The sequence below is a fragment of the Pectinophora gossypiella genome, chromosome 2 (assembly GCF_024362695.1).
Source record: "Pectinophora gossypiella chromosome 2, ilPecGoss1.1, whole genome shotgun sequence".
NCBI lineage: Eukaryota > Metazoa > Arthropoda > Insecta > Lepidoptera > Gelechiidae > Pectinophora > Pectinophora gossypiella.
In genome coordinates, this window is record NC_065405.1 from 11,761,262 (window position 1) to 11,781,235 (window position 19,974).

General features: G+C 36.4%; 2 protein-coding genes across 3 annotated transcripts in view; one reads left to right on the forward strand and one right to left on the reverse strand.

Moving 5' to 3' along the window:
- Positions 1-1,903: 1,903 nt before the first annotated feature.
- Positions 1,904-8,284, reverse strand: LOC126373344 (uncharacterized). Its single transcript, XM_050019488.1, has 3 exons — positions 8,274-8,284; positions 4,596-4,769; positions 1,904-2,793 (listed from the first exon to the last, which is right to left on the reverse strand). Exons 1-3 carry the CDS (start codon positions 8,277-8,279, stop codon positions 1,906-1,908), a joined length of 1,068 nt encoding a protein of 355 aa, XP_049875445.1. The 5' UTR covers positions 8,280-8,284; the 3' UTR covers positions 1,904-1,905.
- Positions 8,285-18,028: 9,744 nt separating this feature from the next.
- LOC126373269 (cytosolic carboxypeptidase 1-like) overlaps positions 18,029-19,974 on the forward strand; it is an 86,468-nt gene continuing 84,522 nt past the window's right edge. For both annotated transcript variants that reach the window (XM_050019335.1, XM_050019344.1), the window contains exon 1: positions 18,029-18,129. The gene's annotated coding sequence lies outside the window, so the exon portion shown is untranslated. The remainder of the gene's footprint in view (positions 18,130-19,974) is intronic.

Consider the following 19,974-nt stretch of genomic DNA (forward strand, 5'->3'; position numbering starts at 1 on the left):
GGTATGCGGACTGTAGTTATAGGCACTATATTCAATAGTCAATTTAGGACCCCGATACCGACCCCGCCGGCGAGGTCAACGATTTCCCTCAATCAGCGCTTATCGCTATCGACCCACTAGGGTCGGTTAATAATAATTCTTTCAAATATTTTTCCTCTCAGACGACGCCCTGAGCCGAGGTTCGCGCCCAACTGGGCATCCTCAGGCCTGTTGTCTTAAACGTTGTACCGGGAGAGCCTTCAGCGCTCCCCATTTGTCCGGCCAAGTAGTTAATGCCATCTGCGGCAAATCTACAATAAGTCCAAAAAAACAATAGTCAATAAAAATATAGGTTTAAAAACTACCCGACTACAAAAAAATGACGTTCTACAAGGTATTTTTGAAACAAGAAAATAGGTATATTTCACAGAAATTCTTGCGAATGCATTCTTGTGATGTTTAGGAGATAGCCGTGGTCGCATGCCGTGGTAAACAAATTCTTAGGACAGATACGCATACGACCAGGGTTATTTTCTAAACATCACTATTCGCAAGAATTTCTTGTAAATATAACCATTTTCTTCTTTCATACCTTTTAGAGCGTCGTTTTTCTGTAGTCGGGTTTTAGTTTTTAAACTTATATCGTTATTTATACTATTTTGGGATCTTATTTATTAAGATAACTTGCTTCCAATACCTTCGTGTTTTATACAAGATTTGGAGATAAAACCTATCCAGAACGTGTCTGAGCAATCATGTAATCAATACAACGTAATTATCGATATAGTAATATGTACATATTTGAAATGTGCAAAATACGCCCATTCATTCACTACCATTTGAAAAATGATTATCGTCCTCGCTTTATGTCATCTAGAGGGCGGCACATTGAATTTCGCCGGATGTCACATAGCCTATAACCGACGCATAATCAAGACGCTTCTAGTGACACCTAATTTGTCAAATTCTGACAGGTAGTTTAGAAGTTAGGTTGGAACAGACGTGCATACACACATACGTACATATTGGTCAAACACATAACTCTCCATAACAATAAGTGGCGTGGTGGTGGCCGCTGTGGTGAAGTATTTATTCTTCATATGGGCGATTCGAGCGATGCCATCACTGCCTGGATAAATGTGAAACTTGTCCAAAAATCTTTTTTTAAAACAGTACAATTTAGTTACGTATTTCTTTTCCGCGATGTAGGTATCGCGTTGGTCTAACAGAAAGCTCGGTGAAGCGTAGTAGTAGGATCAGTTCATCTTGATATGCCAGTAATTCTGACTAGCCTAATTGGGAATAAGCATAGTGCTGAGCTAATTTTACCTATTTTTTTATTTTTCAATTCCTTGAATTATGTTTAATGTATGGCTCTCATATTATGTTTAAGTATTGGAAAATTCTATCCAGACACATAATTATGTCCGTCCATAATGTAGTCAAATTCACGCCTTTATACCTTGAATTTGAAGTTTGTCAATAACCATTTGCCGGCACTTTGCTTTTATAATCTGACAGGGGTTTTGACATATAAATATTCATAGAAAGATATACCTTCACACTCCTAATTATATTTGTCTTTTTCATGCAGGTCCATGCATGTTTTTTTATGTAAATAAGTATTTCAGTTGAGTATTAAAGTAATTCCTCCAAATTCTCGTCGTTGGAATCCAAACTATTATGTAGTTTTTAAAATAAGTAATATAATTATACAGATAACAATTACGTAATTCAGTAGTTTATACAGGTAAATAAAATTAAAGGTACTATTTGAGAAATTTTCGTGTAATTTTGTAGAAACATATCGTTCGAAAGTATAATGTCGAAACTGCGAATTAGTTAATATCGATTCCATTTGAATAAATAAAATAACCTTGTGAATTTGACTATTTTATTTATCATATTATCACAATGTCTTAAACCTTAGGCGGATTCTATGGATACCGTGTCCTCATCATTCAGACCTTTGTCACCGTTGTCGCCTGATGGGAAGGAAGAGGGAGGGCTCGGTGAAGGCTGAGGGAATGACGGATTCGAGGGCAACTGCGGGAATTGCGGCAGTTGGGGGAACTGGGGGAAGGAAGGTGAACCTCCTGATCCTTGCGGGAATTGCGGGATTTGAGGGAATTGCGGGAACGAAGGTGAACCCCCTGAACCTTGTTGAGGAAATTGCGGAAACGATGGCAATCCAGAATCCTGAGGGAATTGTGGGAAAGACGGCAATTGCGATCCAGGTGGGAATTGCGGGAATGAAGGACTGCCCTCAGGGGCTTGAGGGAAGCTTGGTTGATCGTTCTGGGGTGTCTGGGGAGTAGAAGATTCCTGTGAGTTCTGGGGATTTGAAGGCTGCTCTGGGTTCTGGGGGAACGATGGCTCGGAATTTTGTGGGAAAGATGATTCTGGGGTCTGTGGGAATGATGATTCTGGGTTCTGAGGGAAAGAGGGCTCAGAATCTTGAGGAGTTTGTGGGAAGTCAGAATATGAAGGGGTGGACTGTAATTGACTGGATTGGTCTTGCTGTTGTGTTGGGAACTCCGCGGAATCTACTACAGAAGTGTCGGCATCGCCTTGCGATTGTTCTGGTGTCGATGGTGGGTTTCCGGATGGTTGCTCAGGTGCAGCCGGAGCGATTGGACCAATCGGAGCGATGGGATACGAAGCAACCGGAGCCACTGACGGGTAGTAGATACTACTTGAAGGGAAGTATGTGGCGGATCCAACTGGATAATAAGCAGGCTGGACGAAGGGGCTCAATTGAGGAAACTGGTATGCCAATTGTGGCCGAACTCCTAGTTGGTACGATAACGGCAACTGTAAAAAAAATGTTGGCTTTATTATAGTTATTAGCGATATTTTAACAATGCTTGAATAGGTAGCCGACCGATTAATGGTCGATACTCGAATCGCTTTAGCAGTCAATGCGACGAAATAGGCAAGTTAATTTAAATGCTTTTGCGTAGCGCGCCGCATCCTTTTCAAGGTAAAACAAAGATGACGGGTTTCCCGTTCCCGAAAAGGTAGAGTAAGCATTTATAATAGCTTTTGCCCGCGGCTTCACTCGCTTTAAATACAGGGTAACACGGTTCCCTTTTCCTACCCTGAAAACTGCTAAAAGTCCCATGTAAAATTTCACCCCTCTTTGAAGTTGGAGGGCGGATTTCCGAAAAAAAAATATGCATGTTATATTTGAGGAGCTTGGTGGCGCAGCGGTTAACGCGCTCGGTCTGCGATTGTTGAAGTTAAGCGACTTTCGCAAAGGCCGGTCATAGGATGGGTGATCACAGAAAAAAAAAAGTTTTCATCTCGAGCTCCTCCGTGCTTCGGAAGGCACGTTAAGTCGTTGGTCCCGGCTGCATTAGCAGTCGTTAATAACCACCAATCCGCACTGGGCCCGCGTGGTGGTTTAAGGCCCGATCTCCCTATCCATCCGTAGGGAAGGCCCGTGCCCCAGCAGTGGGGACGTTAATGGGCTGGTGATGATGATGATGATATTTGTTAGTCACTAATAGTATTTTTCACGCCTATTTCCCACTTAGGTAGGCAGAGATTACAGAATTCGACTTACTACGATGTTGACACACCACTTTTACTTGTTCAATCACTCCCATTAATACCTGTGCTTTGTTTGACTAACTGTTTGTATGCTCGCTGGTTTAGACTGAGTACTCTAAAAAGTCCGGTCAAGTGCAAGTGCTTTGACTCATCATCTCCCTAGCATTATTCCGTTTTTCACGGGGTCCGCTTACCTAACCTGAAGATTTGACAGGTCCGGTTTTTCACAGAAGCGACCGCCTGTCTGACCTTCCAACCCGCGAATGGAAAACCAGCCCAATACAAGTTCCCTTACACTGTTTTCCTTCCCCGCTGAGCACGTGATAATAATTTATGATCCAAACACGAATTCGAAAACAAATTCGACAATTATTGGTTTAGACCTGTGCTGGATTCGCACTTCCAACCTCAAAGTGAGAGGCAAGCGTTATCTAAGGGAGGCTATGATGAGATAGAGGCTCCATACATCGAAACAGGGTGATTAGTTTACCAACTGTAAATAGTTTGTAATCACACAATCATATTTTTCCCCATACATCGACATAGGTCGAGATTAGTTTAAATACTGCAAATAAGTTTGAACTCGCACATTATTTTTTCCTTTACTTATGATCTAAGAACTTCCTTTTTGCCAAATTTCATGATCTGACGTGTATGGGAAGTGCCTCATAGGTTTTGACTCCCTTACGAAATGTATGAAAATAAGGTTGGAAACGCCTTATCCTTGGAAGCTTGAATTTTTACAGCTTCTAGTGACCGCGGACATAATAGAAGTTTATTTAAACTTGATACCTGCACGCATTCTCAAGAAAAAGGGTTTTAACAGACAAACATATAGACGTACAACAAAGCTATTCTAATAAGGGTTCCGTTTTTCCTTACACTCATCATACATTATCATTATACTCATACATCTTGAGTCCTGATGATGATGAGGTTTCAAAACCCACAACCTTCTTTCATGACTATTAAAGCCAATGCGAGAGCGACAAGGTCTACCACACGCTCTATAAATATAGTGGCAAGGTGCGCCCTGTCACCTTAAAAGTAAGAATATTTACCGCATTAATGTACTGCGTGGTAGCATAAGCGACGGTCTTCGTCTGCGGTGTGACGATGGTCTTCTGGAAAGCGCTGGCCACCGGTATGGCTCCAGGCCAAGCAATCGCCGTCGACGCAGCCCCCGCCGTCACTTGAGCCGCCGCAGCCGCGCATACCAGTGTTAGTAATAAAACCTATACACAAAAAGAACATGTTTCAAATTCAAATTCAAAAATATCTTTATTCAGTAGTTAACATAGTTACACTTTGAATCGTCATTTTTTATATAACGAACGTCTCATCCGCCTAAAACAACTACTTACATGTTTTTTAATTGTACTATATAAAACATAAGATAACACAAACATGACATAAGCTCATAATATCCCAATTGGACTAGTTAGAAGATCGCAAGATGAAGTAAGTACACACGCTTCACCGATCTTTCTGTCAGACCAACGTGACCGTAATAAGTGGTATGCCGTATCGCCCTCATAAGGTAAACAGGTTATATAAGTCCAACTGAACAGAGATGAGGATGGTAAGAACACCCCGTTAAAACTAATATTAGAATAACAAGAGGATAAAAGATAATATGCAACCACTAGGTTGATAGGTACGAAAGTGTAAGTATTTGTGTCAAAGTGGACAGAAGAGGTAAGATGATTAGACACTTAATAAGACACGACGAATTTATTAAAAATATCTTAGAAAGGAAGCTACATCATAAAGGGGAAGACAAAGAAAGAGCTTTCATGGAACATATTAAAGAGAAGGCGAACGTCACGTCTTATAAGGAAGTGAAAGAATTGATTGGCCTTTGATAGACAAGAATAATGCTACACCGAACACTGCGTGGCTCTTAAATTAGTGATGTGACGAAATTGTAGTCATTGTAAACAAGCTATTTTAACGCGGTATAGTATTAGTAGTAGAGGTGTGTGTATATTTTGATGTTGTAAATGTATATGTGTGTCGTAGGTTACCTAAATAAACTTTTTTATTATTATTATTATTATTTTGTATAGTTCTAATAGGTATTCCTCGCTTTCCCAGGAATCCTTCATGAAATATTGAGTAACAGTTTCTGTAATTATGAATAATATCTAAAGAAAAATATGTACTTATTGAAAATAAAATTCATAAACATCTGTCAATTAACACATTTTGCATTCCTGCAATTCCCTCGGCAATTACACTGTGTTATATTTACTCATATTCGTTTGATTTTCTAAGATAATAGAGATATTATTACGAGTACACACAAGCTGCGTGTCACAAAGCGCGTATCTACTAAAAATACTACTAATCTATCGGCAGTTTTGACAAATAAAGTATAGCAATTCGCTCCGTCATTATAATTAACAATTAATTTGACACTTGTTTAGTACAATGAAGTACGGCTGTTTTACTCATTTAAGGTAGTTATTATTTAATACGAAACTTCATGAAGTTCATCAGCTGGGCAAACGTCAAATCGGCCATTATAGCGTGGCGCCAGTTTAAATAGCTTCGGCCACATGTAGCTTTTCTTTACTGCCATAACGATAAAAGAAGTTTCTTTACTTGCATCTACAATGAGGGCCTTTCCTGACTACGTTGCCAAAAAAAAAATATAGGTGACGCTGTAAAAAATGTCTTCGTTAACCTTCTGATTTCATGGATAACAGATATATGCATCTTTAAATTTGTTTTTGGGTATAAATGATGACCATTTTTATTACACCCAGGCACAACACATCTTCCATTCATTATTATTCTGATCAAAATAAATAGAAGCAATATAGGTGGCATTAACATTCTATATAAGTATAATCTGATCCAAATATCAAGCAACTCTTATTATATTTTTATATATGCTTCTGTTATTACATTTATAGAGCAACACGGACCTCCGTGGACCATTATATTTTTGAATAATTATGTACCCGAGTAATGAGAAAATAGATCATTATCACATTATATTTTTTTTGGGAACGTAGCCTGCAAAATCTCTCAATATGAGTATGTAATGTACCTGGTGCGTTAATCAATTCTTGAATGAGAAGTTCAACTCATCATCTTAACCTAATATCATCTAAACCTCTGGTATTATAAGCAGAAATCAACGCCAAAAATCTTTCAAAGCAACTTATTAAATGATTTATTCTGTTTAACCCTTAAGCAGGCCGCGGACATATGTGTCCCACATTGATTTTTCGATGCTGTAGCCAGGTTTTGGCAATAAAGAGTCCACAATCTGTCAAAATTTAATCGTAAATATATACTCTATGGTTCCGAATTTTCAAACTTTGTGTATCCGAACGTAAGTGACACTGACAGCCATTCGAGTTTCGTCTGTCCGTTAGAGACGTGTTTTTGAGTGACTGTGGTGGTTTTATACAGATTATGGCGAAACAAAGAAAGATAAGTCGTGCAATTTTTTGATATGTTAGAGATTTTGAATTTTCCTAACAGGATTTGCATTATTTCTAGTTGATTTCTTGCTAAATTGTCTAAAACAAGGCAAATAATAATGTGGGGAACATGTGACCAAAGCCTGTTGAGTCGAACTTATTTGTGGGAGCTATATATCCTTTGCCTGTTCAAATCACCAATTTTTTTATACTAGCCTTTGCACCCGACGTTACTTGTGTTTTTTTTAAACATATTTGTTTTACTAAAAACTACGCATCATTTCGATTACAAACAAATTTATTATGATTATGTTATACACAAATTATACTAATTTGGGATTCATAATAAAATGTGAAATAAATGGGATTTATAATAAAAAGTATTTGATTTACTTACCACATAATAACCTCTATAAATATAAAAAATTAATACAATTATTTTTAAATTAAATTATTTATAAATAAATAATTAAATAAGTAATAGCAATTACAATTTAAAATAATAATGATCTAGTAATCAAACACTAGAATTTATTATGAACAGACAAACATTCGACATTTATATATAGCTATCACATAAAGGATAGTCTCTATCCAGGCAATGGGATTATGTTTTCCCACATTTTTTTTCAGGACTTTCAGTGTTTTTTTTCTGAATGTGTTGATAAGGAATCATACAGGCCGCTATTCAAAGCCTAAATCCATATATAACACTTTATTTCTTACAGCAGTTCTTCGGGGCCTGTTTAAGGGTTAAGTAGATTATCAAACTTGTTCTGTCCAATATTTGATCGTAGATATTTATGCAAATAGAACATTTTTATGTGCTAATATTTCGTCTATATGGGTAAATGTGATTCATATTATTTTAGGTAGTATTTTTGCTGGTCTAACATCTATTTTATTATCAATATTCCGAACATACAAAGTAACACTAATTTAGATTTTAACCACACAACACAGTAAGTAGCGCGTAAATTATGTATACCGGGTGGCTCAGCGCTCCCTATTTGTCCGGCCAAGTAGTTAATCTACAATAAATCACGTCAAAAAAAGCAACTATGTATGACCGATCACGCAGTTATAGGTAAGTACACTTGATCAATATATTTTTGACACTTATCACTCATCACTTAAATTAATACTTTAATCGCACTAAATATGATATTATGCATTTTGAAATATATTCATGATAACAACATTTATTTTAATAAACTGTTAAAGTAATACGTGGAGAATTATGATACATTAACACTTTTGAATTTCACTATACGACGATGTTATTTCAAGGTCGGTGCGTACCTTCATATCGGAGGAACTATAGAGGTCTACACGCGCTTTGTCCATACCACTCTTATATACCACTCCGACGAACACCCACTAGCATATAAAGAAACTAGATACGCCATTCGAATATCAAAGCACATACAACACCCACGCCTTGCAAGGAGATGCATCAAATAGACAAGAAAAAGGAAAAACATTCCGATTTGACTTAATTTATATACTTACTCTATATTTTACTGGTTATTTTTTTATTATAAATATTAATTAATTAAAAAAATAAATATGTCAAAAACACATTACATAAGCTCTCGACTATATTCCAATTGGGGTAGTCAGGGGTACATGCATAGCAAGTTGAACTAATAGTATGTTTCACCCTGCTTAAATATGCTTATGTTTAAAATGGAAATAGTCTTTTATGAGAGTACAAGAAGCGAAAGTGGTGTGTCAGGAACGTAGTAGGTGAAATTCCGTGGTCTCTGCCTACCCCATCGGGAGATAGGCGTGATCTTATTTATGTATGTATAATAAAAATATCTCTTCTCGGATTAGAAACTGAAACAGTTTTGAAATTTAAACAAACTTACATAACATAACATAATATATAACAAAAGCTTTATTGCACAAACAGGAAAAAACAAAATACAAAACAAAAGAGAAATAGAATGAGTACAATAGGCAGCCTTATTTCTAAGTAGCAATCTCTTCCAGGCAACCTTTAAGTACCTACCTTTTAGTGACCTTCACGTCTTAATCGTTTTCCAAAGATCATTTTATAAGAACAGGAAGCAAAAATAAAAAACTTTTCTAGCATGTATTTTATGTCGGTAACTGTATCATATAAGCTGGTTCATTAAAACAATCTTAACGAAAAAAAGTTCTACTTACTTATCTATAAGTTATAAAACCATATAACTAGAACCAGGCCCAAAATAGTATTATGCCGCCTGGTTTATATTTTACCTTCACGATTTTTGTTATTTGTTGTTATATATTTAAGAAAGAAAGAAAGAAAATATTTATTTCCATATTGGATGCCACATTTACAAACTTACATTACAGATATAAAAAAAAATTAAAAAAATAAATAAAAAAAAATTACCTTTTTCTGACATTAAAACTCTACTAAGTACTTTAAAGGTAACATTTTAACCAACTGAGAGATTGTGTGAGGAGCTCGGTGGCGCAGCGGCAAACGCGCTCGGTCTGCGATTGTTGAAGTTAAGCAACTTTCGCAAAGGCCGGTCGTGGGATGGGTGACCACAAAAAAAGTTTCATCTCGAGCTCCTCCGTGCTTCGGAAGGCACGTTAAGCCGTTGGTCCCGGCTGCTATAGCAGTCGTTAATAACCACCAATCCGCACTGGGCCCGCGTGGTGGTTTAAGGCCCGATCTCCCCATCCATCCATAGGGAAGGCCGAGCCCCAGCAGTGGGGACGTTAATGGGCTAGTGATGATTATTATTAAGGCCTTAAATAACATTGGTATAAATGCAATTTAGCAATTGGTACGTATCATCTATTTTATTTACTATGACAGATGCAGATTGGGTTTACTGTGATTATGTACTAATAATGAATATTTATGTTTCGAAATGACAGGTAGAATTTTACATATTTTGAATAGCATTCTATAGTTAACTTTACATTTTTTTTTTAGTTTTTTTATTAACAAGGAGTTTAAAAACCTAATTTGCATATTTTCCAGCTTTTCTATATTGGTTTTGGTTATAAGACCATAACAAGTTAAGAGCATAACTTAAGACAGATTCGACGGTTTTGATTTGTTTCAGTTTTATTTAATGAAATACAAACTCTTTCTTTTGGTTCCTATTACGTATATACTATTACATTAAATATGTAAGTACGTATATACTGTAGTACCATATCACACTTATTAACTTTATTGACAAATTGAACTGTAAGTCGCACCAATGTCAAATATCTTAAAGCGACAGGGTTCTAAAGTGGGTACATAATAACATTCATCATTAATCATAACCAAGACGGTACTAGTTGAATTGCTCGATTACTTGCTAAGTGGTGATAACATTCTGATTATTTCAGTTTATTACGGAAGGTACTTATAATTATATTATTAAAAAACAAAGTAGGCGGATCGAGTATAACATTTAATCATTTTAGTTACATTGGTTGATAATACGCACATACATACATTTTCATTAGATTAAAGTTGTTTTTCTTCGGCTAAGCGGTGCGTAAAAAAAACGTTAGGTGGTGTACCAACACTTCTAACACCTTTTACTTGGGTTTATCCATTTTCACGTGTTCTGAATTACGTACGTAACTCCAAAGTCTGTTTTTGATGTACCAAACAGGCCTTGTGATGTCGATCTCAAGCGGCTGCCCTCCCCAGCCCCGATGGAATGTAATCGCGTCGTAAAATGCTTTCAGTACAGTGTAAATCATATGCACCGACCGCTGTATGGTGATGGTGGCCACATTTGCGAATTTTTCTGGAAAATAAAAACAATAATGCCATTAGACTTGGTCTGCTGCTTGTACTCTTCCTGTAAGTACCTAAGAGAAATGTTACACGGTCAGTATTTGATCAGTCCAGTGCATGAGTCCGCTAAGACTGACAGAAAACTGATGGCAGACTGACCGGGTAACTCAACACCGCCGACCATCACCAGCCAGAAATCGTCCACTGCTGAACAGCCTTCCCAAGAATCGGCATAATCGGTGAATAATAAATACCAATAATTACGCATATTTTCTTGATGTTCCGGCAACTCCTCTGGTGGTATTTGCCTTTTGTCTCTTCTGTTCAGTCCAGCGAGTAGTATTTTGTGGAATGACTTCGAATTTTCAGTTCTTGGATGTTTACTGCGCTGGTATGGGAGCGGTACTTTTTTGGTGATCGACAGATCCGTGGCGTTCTGAATAAATAAATAAAAAAAATATATTTTCAAAACAGCTATTTTACAACATTTTTGAGATCTTATTGTAAAGTGAGCGAAACGGGCAAAGTTACAAAATATTGTTTGAGCAGATGCCTAAAGTAGTCTAAATTAAGCCTGTGCTTTAAGCATCATCTTAGTGTTAGGTACTCTTATAATAATACCTATAACAAATGTATTACTTTATAAACGGATATTTCGAAGATAAATAATAAATAAAATAGTTTTATTTTAACTCTTTCGAGGATACTGACCACGGGTCATTGACCTCATAATAGTAGGACGGTAACACTCCGCCCCGCACCAAATCGTATCAGACGCCGAACTAGATTTACCTCACCCCCTTTGAGTCTTACTTTAGTCTAAATGGCCGTACGCCGCTATGATGTAAGGGTTTTAGTGAGATCCTAACGAAAACTTTGAGGGATGATTCTGACCATGACTCTGAGTTGATATCAAGTACTAAGGGGGATGATACAGCTCATTATTCTGAATTAATATCAAGTGGAATTTTCCATCGCAAAAGTATAGCGTTGAAAATAATTTAAAAAAAACGCAAAAAATATATGAATTTTGCGACGGAAAATTCCACATGATATTAACTTAGAATCATGAGGTGAATTATCCCCCTCAGTATTCGTTACGGTGTCACTAACACCCTGTATACACTCACTCCTCGCTAGCTATGGCGATAAATAAATACAATGATTAAATAAAACAACTTACGAACCAAGATTCAAATGCAAATTACTATCCTGCTCTGATATCTAATTACCATTATTATTCCTATAAAAAATTGTACTCAAATTGAAAATAGCCGCTTATACATGTCGTACATATACTAAACAAGTTGACGAATAACTTTATAAACAACAGAGCAAAAAACAAACTAAAAAGATTTATTATTCATCTTAATCGTCAATTTATCGAAAGGCCGAAAGGATCACAATCGTACGCAGACGACATTTAAAACGCTTCCAGCATTGAACAACGAAGTGAGAGATGTAGAAATACTCGTATTATGAGTTTTACAAATCTACTATTCAATAAAAAGACAAAGGAACTCAATTACAAAATAAATTAACTAAAAATAAAAAGGAATTTAAATGTACGCCGCCGAGGGCTCTCGTTCCAAAATTGACTATACCGTTAGTGGGGTCGGTATCGGGACTCTAAAGTATTCACGAGGTGATTGTTTTCCAATCTAAGAACTGCTTACTTTTCTAATTTTATGCTGAAGAACAAAAAAGTTATCTCGTTTTCACAAGGTCCGCTTACCAAACCTGAAGATTGGACAGGTTCGGTTTTTTACAGAAGCGACTGCGTGTCTGACCTTCCAACCCCCGAAAGGAAAACCAACCCAATACAGGTTAGGTCACATACCTCCGGAACACATTTCTCGGGAATGTGGGTTTCCTCACGAAGTTTTCCTTCACCGCTTAACACGTGATAATCTTGTTAATCTAACATGAATTCTAAAATCATTAGACTCTTGCTGCGACCTGTAGTCAAGCTTTCTTCCAACTTGGTTACCACGGCTCAAGAATAAAAAATATAGAAATTATGTAAAAAATATTAAAATAAAAATACCATTGGATCAGTAGCGTTTTTACCACCCGAAATTGCCCTTTTCGAATAATCTGATAAAAACATGAACAAAAGCAAAGCTAAGACGCCGAAAATCATATTTATTAATCACAAGACACTCTTCGCGACCTACAAGATGACTGATCTTAATATTTGTCAAATTGCTGTTATATAACACCCTTAATGTTATGATAACAAAACATTATTGAACAAATAAGTGTCGGCCCTTGTTCTGACCAAAGGGATAAAAATGCATCTTTACGTATATTTCTTTAAGTAATGCTCAGCAGAACAAAAACAAAATTTAAGGAATCAGAATGTAACACACATACTTACACATATCCAATTGAGGTAGTCAGAGGTACATTAATTGCAAGATGCACAATTTTTTTTTTAGTCTTTTATTTACTTAAGGGTTTTTAACAAAATTTGTTATGCCAGCCCCATCGATCAAGATTGAAAGATGCACTATGTACCCACACCTCACCGAGCTTTTTGTTAGACCAACCTGATAGGTAGTATGGTCGAGCTGTGTTAGTGAAAACTGCACTTAAGATAAATTAATAACTCATTGGTGCAAGTCCGGTACCGGATTGAGAAGCAAGCCGTTGTACCACAGGACCACAGTGACTGAAAATGTAACGAAAGAAATAAATTCATTATTTTAAAAGATGCCACACACAATAACAATACAAAATCATCAGACTTTAAAACTTACACAAAATGACTATTAAAAGAGAAACATAATGTTGCGGGAATGATAAACGGGACCAACATAAGCTAATATAATAATGATGCAGTACAATACAATACAATACAAATACACTTTATTGCACCAAAATAAAAAGAAATAATTACAAAAAACTCTTATGATGATGATAATAAAACCATTTATTTCAGTCGACAAAAGCTCATACCTAAAAACTTTCAACCTATTATAAGTATAAGTACTTACATATCAAATTTATTATTAAAAACTGTCGAAATAACACAAAAACATGCGTAATGTCCCTTCTTCTTCTTAAGATTCTTCTATGTCAATCAAATACAATATTCTAATTCGTTTAATTACGTTTTAATGTTTTTAATGTTGCGTTAACGAAAGCTTTATCTTGACCAGAAGGCCATATGGAAATATAAGCTTTCAAAACCGGTCACTCTTAAATAGTGTAAACTTTACCTATGAAGGATGCCAATACCAAAAAGTCACCTAAGTCCACGCTGCAAATTATCAACTGAATTAGTTTCTATATTAGTTTCTGGCTTCCTGGCCACACACCGTAAGGACTAGATGGCTAATTTCTCTCAGGCGAGGCCCAAAAGCAAGTTTTGGATCTTATGGTTTCATTTCATGACTTATGGCTACCCTAAAGTTTACAGTTGTATCTCCGTCTCGGCCATGCAATGACTTGAAGGTGGATTATATTATAGTCCTGTACGATCAATCAACGAGTAATTTTCAATGGATGATGCAACCGTGCAACCGACAAGTTGCAAGGTTCCTGGCTCTGATAGTGATCTCAATGTGACATTTCGGTGTTAGCCCGCAGCAACAAATCTCACTCTTTGACATTTCTATGTGACTCAGTCAAAAGCATTCTGTCTCATATTTGCTAAGTATTAAAGATAGAGCTTACTTTCTAAAATAGGTGTGTAGTACTCTTGATTTCTCATCTAACGGCCTTAGAGCGCGGGAAGATAAAGTTATTCATGTTATGGTCTATTATAGACGGCAATATACGGTTCACCAACTGTCTTATTTACCTATTTACTGAAATATAATAATGTGTATAGCATGATGAAGTCGGAATACTTATTACCAGAAATTTTAAATAAATTGCCTAGCAGGCTACACACAGACGTGTGTAGGAACTAAATAATGTTAAAGAAGTATTAACTGGGCGCATGTTAAACTATGTAGTACCTACCTACTAATTGAGTGTAGCGAGTTAAGCGCATACATAAACCTTTACGGTTTTTTTCTGTTCAGAAGGGCGTCTTATCTTTTAAGAAATGAATTGTATTGCTGATATTGAATAAATAAACTAAAAAAAAACTATCACGTTGGTCTAACAGACAGCTCAGTGTGGGTACTTAGTTCATTTTGCGATGGATGCACCTCACCCTACCCTGGGTTTATGTTATATCATGATACCAGCTTATGTTATGTTATGTATTATTTCATGATAAGTACCATTCTATTACGTTGGTATTTTTTTATTTAAGTACTGTCTTATAAAAGTGTTTCGTGCGAACTTCTACTTACATAATAACACCACAAAATCAACTATCACGCCTGACAACCTATTGATTAAACTCGTTAATATCATGTTTATAATTCGAATCGATTTTGAAGTAACGATCGAAGCGGATGTTTCAAGCTGTTATTTTCAGCTCACGACGTTCTATTTTGCATAACTTATACAAGAAGTACACGACACGAGTAAGTAGGTAATAATATAGGATTGAATATAACATTATTATATATCAATGGTTGATTCTATAATTTTTGACCAATTATTTAATTAAAAGGAAGCAATGAAAACTTGTGGAAAAGTTTCATCATCATCAATTTAAAGCTCTTGTCGGTGTAACATAAAAAAAAAGAAAAGAAAAAAAATGTTTGAAGTGCCATTATTTGCGGCTGCTACCTATTTAGTATTAACTCGTTGGATAGACGTTTCTTTCTTTTTTATTTGCATCGTATTACAGTATCATATCACCTCATCTAATTTTTATTTGACTTGCCAGTAAAACCGTAAGCGCGAAAAAATTCTAAGTCCATGTATAAAACATCTTACCTTCCGTGCTTCGGAGGGCACGTTAAGCCATTGCTCCCGGCTATTAGCCGTAAGAAAAACATGTCCTTCAACCAGCAGTGCACAGCCTGTGCCCAGCAGTGGGACGTATACTGGTAAAACATAATTTCGTAAAGGTACCAATCCAAAATACTTTACACGCGAATGAGGATAAAAACTAGAAGCTCGTGGCTGCAGCACTGTTAAGTGTTCCTAAATTTTGACAGTTCTCCATACTGTCTACCTAAAAGTCGTGATAAACTGCTATACCTATATATCTCTATATGAAGCAACGTGGAGTGTATCCCGTCTGAAAGATGAGTTACGAACAGCCAGTAGGAAAAAGGCAGTTTTGATTAAAAACCAGTTTTTCTAAGCTTTCATCTTTCCGATCTTTAGAAAATAAATATAATACTATGATTTTGCTGTTAATCGCCAAGGGTTGTAATAAAACCAAAACAATATCGAAAAATCTGGACACGACTGAACCAGTGTAGGACCGACTATGGAAAGTCAAACCATCACCTATGTAAATGGGGCTTAAAGGAGTCACCATACTGTGAATGTGGTCACCCGGACCAAACCATATCTCACATAGTGAACAAGTGCCCTCTGCACCAGTTTCCAGGTGGTATAGCCGAGCTGCATTGTGTGATGGATGCAGCAGAGACTTGGTTAAGGGAGCTTAAGCTGGATATTTGATCCACGCAGGATATTTGCCTGCCATACGCAATAACAATATGTTTGTTTGCTCAAATTGTATGGGGAACTGACAAAAGAACAGTCAACAGTAGCGACACCTGATGGGAGAAATAGGCGGTTTTTATCCTCTTTAAACCAAACCTTGTTACTGCAAAAAGTTTGTGTAACTGCACTGGCAGTAAAGATTACGTCAGAATACATAAGTGCAAAAGAAAGATTTAGTGACATTACAAACAATTATAAACTGTCAAAAATTCCCAATCACACAAAAACTATAGAAATGAAATGCATTATTGTGTCCGTAATGATAACGCACATAAGGTAAACGAAAGAAACTGAGTTCTCGGAATTCCAGATGAATGAGAAATGTCAGGTAAAATTATTATAGTAGAACTTGAACTGAGTACTTACAATAAGCCCCACTCATAGCAAAGCTGAAACTGTAGTAGATATTTTCGAAACATATCAAGCCATACGTAAATTACCTATCGCTGATTTCCACAGTTGAAAATATTGTAAACTTTAAAAAGAAGTTCTAAAACATTGATGTAAATGACGTATACGGGTGAAGCGAAGGTACCTAAGATTTCATACAAATATTAACCTTATACGGACAAATATTAGCATTACCAGTATCGATTGTTCTATGGAGTGAACTGTGCTGGCAAATGATGAAACATGAATTGTCACCTGCCAGAATTAGTGGTAACCGCGTAAAAGAGATATCATTTATTTATTTATACGTAAGAATTGTGGAACAGTTATCGTAATCCAAAAAGTTCATATTGTAATCATCAAATAGTTTAAAAACATACAAATGGACATGTAAATTAGTCACGAGTACCTTTTATTTTTAATTTTCCAGCAACTGAATCATCGGCACAAACTCCTGAAATTCCAAGAAAAGCTAAAAAGAAATGTGAATGTACGTATCATAATATCTATTCTACCATTTCTACATTGAAATTTCATTTTCAACAATATGTTTTCTGTCATGTTACATTCCAATTTAAAAACAATACATTATAATTTTGAACCGTCAAAGATCTATGTTCGAGAAAACAAACATTTTCATTGAGAGATATCATACAAGAAACATCTGCTCAGTTTTCAAACACTTCTGATATAAAAAGTTGAGAAATAAAAGTAAACAACAAGAATTTTAATTTCTACTTTTTAAAACTTTTCTTTATCAATAAGTATCTAAAGAAAAACTGATTTTTATTCTTTCACATTACGTCGCATCGTTTAGTCAGGTACAGACTCACAGGAACCAAAAAAGTAAAGCTCAAAACAGTATAAGTAAAGCGTTGTCTATAAGTATATATATATATATATATATATATATATATATATGTATATAAGTATATATATTTGGTTACTGTCCTACGGAACACTAATAAATAAATAAAATAAAGATGTTTATATTAGCGATTATTATTTAAGCAATTACTTTACTCTGACAGCAGGATGTTTCTTCGTAACTCTCATCTCATATCCTGCATACCTAAAGCCATTCACATATTTCAACTATTTATTGTATGTATATACAATCAAAAATGATGAATTAATTATTATCAAGGAAGACATTGTACTACCGGTACCTAATTAAACGTGAATAGACTGATCACCATTAAAAACTAGTGATTTTATTGAAACTTGGCTAGTGTAGATGTTACTCTGTGGTGTGAAAGAAAAATATTTTCCGCCGGCGTCGCTCGCAGCGCCATCGCGCGGCTTTTCCCCTCAGTCGGCCGGCAGCCGTCGCTCGGCGCACTACCCGCGGCTCGACCACTCCACACACTGTTTATTCACAAATCGAAAACCAAGCACCCTCGCAAGGACTACACTACGCACACGCACGTACGTCCTACGATTCTACAGTTGTTGTTTGACAATCCCCAGATTTATTTCAAATGTCACAGTTCCAGACGCCGCGGCTGCAAGCACATTGTTTGTTATGTTTTGTTTGGCCTACATTCCTCTCAATATTGTCGCTTCATGCTTATCATAATCAAATTCACATTACAGAAGACTCATTTAGCATTTACATGTCAACTTACTAACGGGTCAAAAACTCTTGTACGTTTGATCATTTTCGTAATTGTTATTCCTCGCATCGGTTATATGTTTACATTCTGAAAACAGCTGATGCAAGTGCCAAAAATTCCGCAATCAATTTTAATTACAAGAAAATTGATTTTTATTTGAAAAATATGCCTTACATGTCATTTTCACTCAATTTTGTATTCTTATTTTCTGTTCTTAATTTACACATCTTTCCTATAGTGTTTTAAGCAACTGTAAACAGTACAGTAATCTATTATACTTTCATAGAGTTACTTAGAATACTTACCAACCTTTCTAACTAAGTCTTGTATAGCCCTGAATATATAACCCGGATCAATAGCAAAACCTGGACGTATGCACTAACCTCGAACGAAGCAAATCTTTCAAACTCGGATAGTGGACATAACATAAATCGTATTATCTCTTTTCTAAACTTAGAAATTCATTAGTTATTTAAGGGCCACAAACATAGTCTTAATATTGCATAGGTAACATCTGGTGTGAAAACTAGTTTATAGTTTATGGCACTGCAATCCTGAATATTAGTCTGATCATCAGTTTACATTGAAATACAAAGTAATCGTATAATATGTGAAGTCATTACATCCCTCTTAGGGACGGTACTGAAAAGTATCAGCGTCCGAAGGACGTAATATACGATCCCGACGACCCGATTACTCTAGCCATAGAGGCAGCCAATCAGCTCGCGACACCAAACACTTCAGGACACCGATACCGACCCCGCGCGCGAAATATTTATCCTCTCAGACGACGCCCTGAGTTGAGGTTCGCGCCCAACTGGGCACCCGCAGGCCTGTTGTCTTAAAAGTTGTACCGGGTGAGAGCCTTCAGCGCTCCCCATTTGTCCAGCCAAGTAGTTAATGCCATCTGCGGCAAATCTACAATAAATCACGTCAAAAAAAAGTGAAGTCATTATCGCACTCGTATTTCTCATACCCGTATTCCCTGATGGGGTGCGCAGAGCCAAAACAAATCGGAAAGGAACATGTAGTCTATATATAACAAAATCTCTACATGAATTATGATGTACCATAAATAATATAATTATTAATTATATGGTGAAAGGTAATGAAACCATCAACTATGATCGTTTCGATCTGGGCGTTTAACGATCATGATGATGACGAATGATCTAATGTTCTTGTAGTTTTTGGACTCAGAAATTCTACAATTACTTTAATGTAGGTACTTACCCAATAGGATTATTTACCTGATTAAATGTGGCAACAACCATTATCACGACAATGTGTCTTTCGCCCAAACAAAGCTTTTTTTTTTGCAACGGTCCCTGTGGTCCAGTGGTTGAGCGTTGGACTCACGATCCGGAGGCCCAGGTTCGATTCCCGATGGGGAAATATCGTAAAAATTACTTTGTGATCCCTAGTTTGGTTAGGACATTACAGGCTGATCACCTGATTGTCCGAAAGCAAGATGATCCGTGCTTCGGAAGGCACGTTAAGCCGTTGGTCCCGGTTACTATTACTGATGTAAATGAGTAATCGTAACCCTGACACCAGGGTTGATGAGGCTGATATTACACCTCACAACCCACATGATAAGAAGAAAAAGCTTTTTTTTACGTGACGCAAATCTAATTAAGATTTGCTTAATTTAACC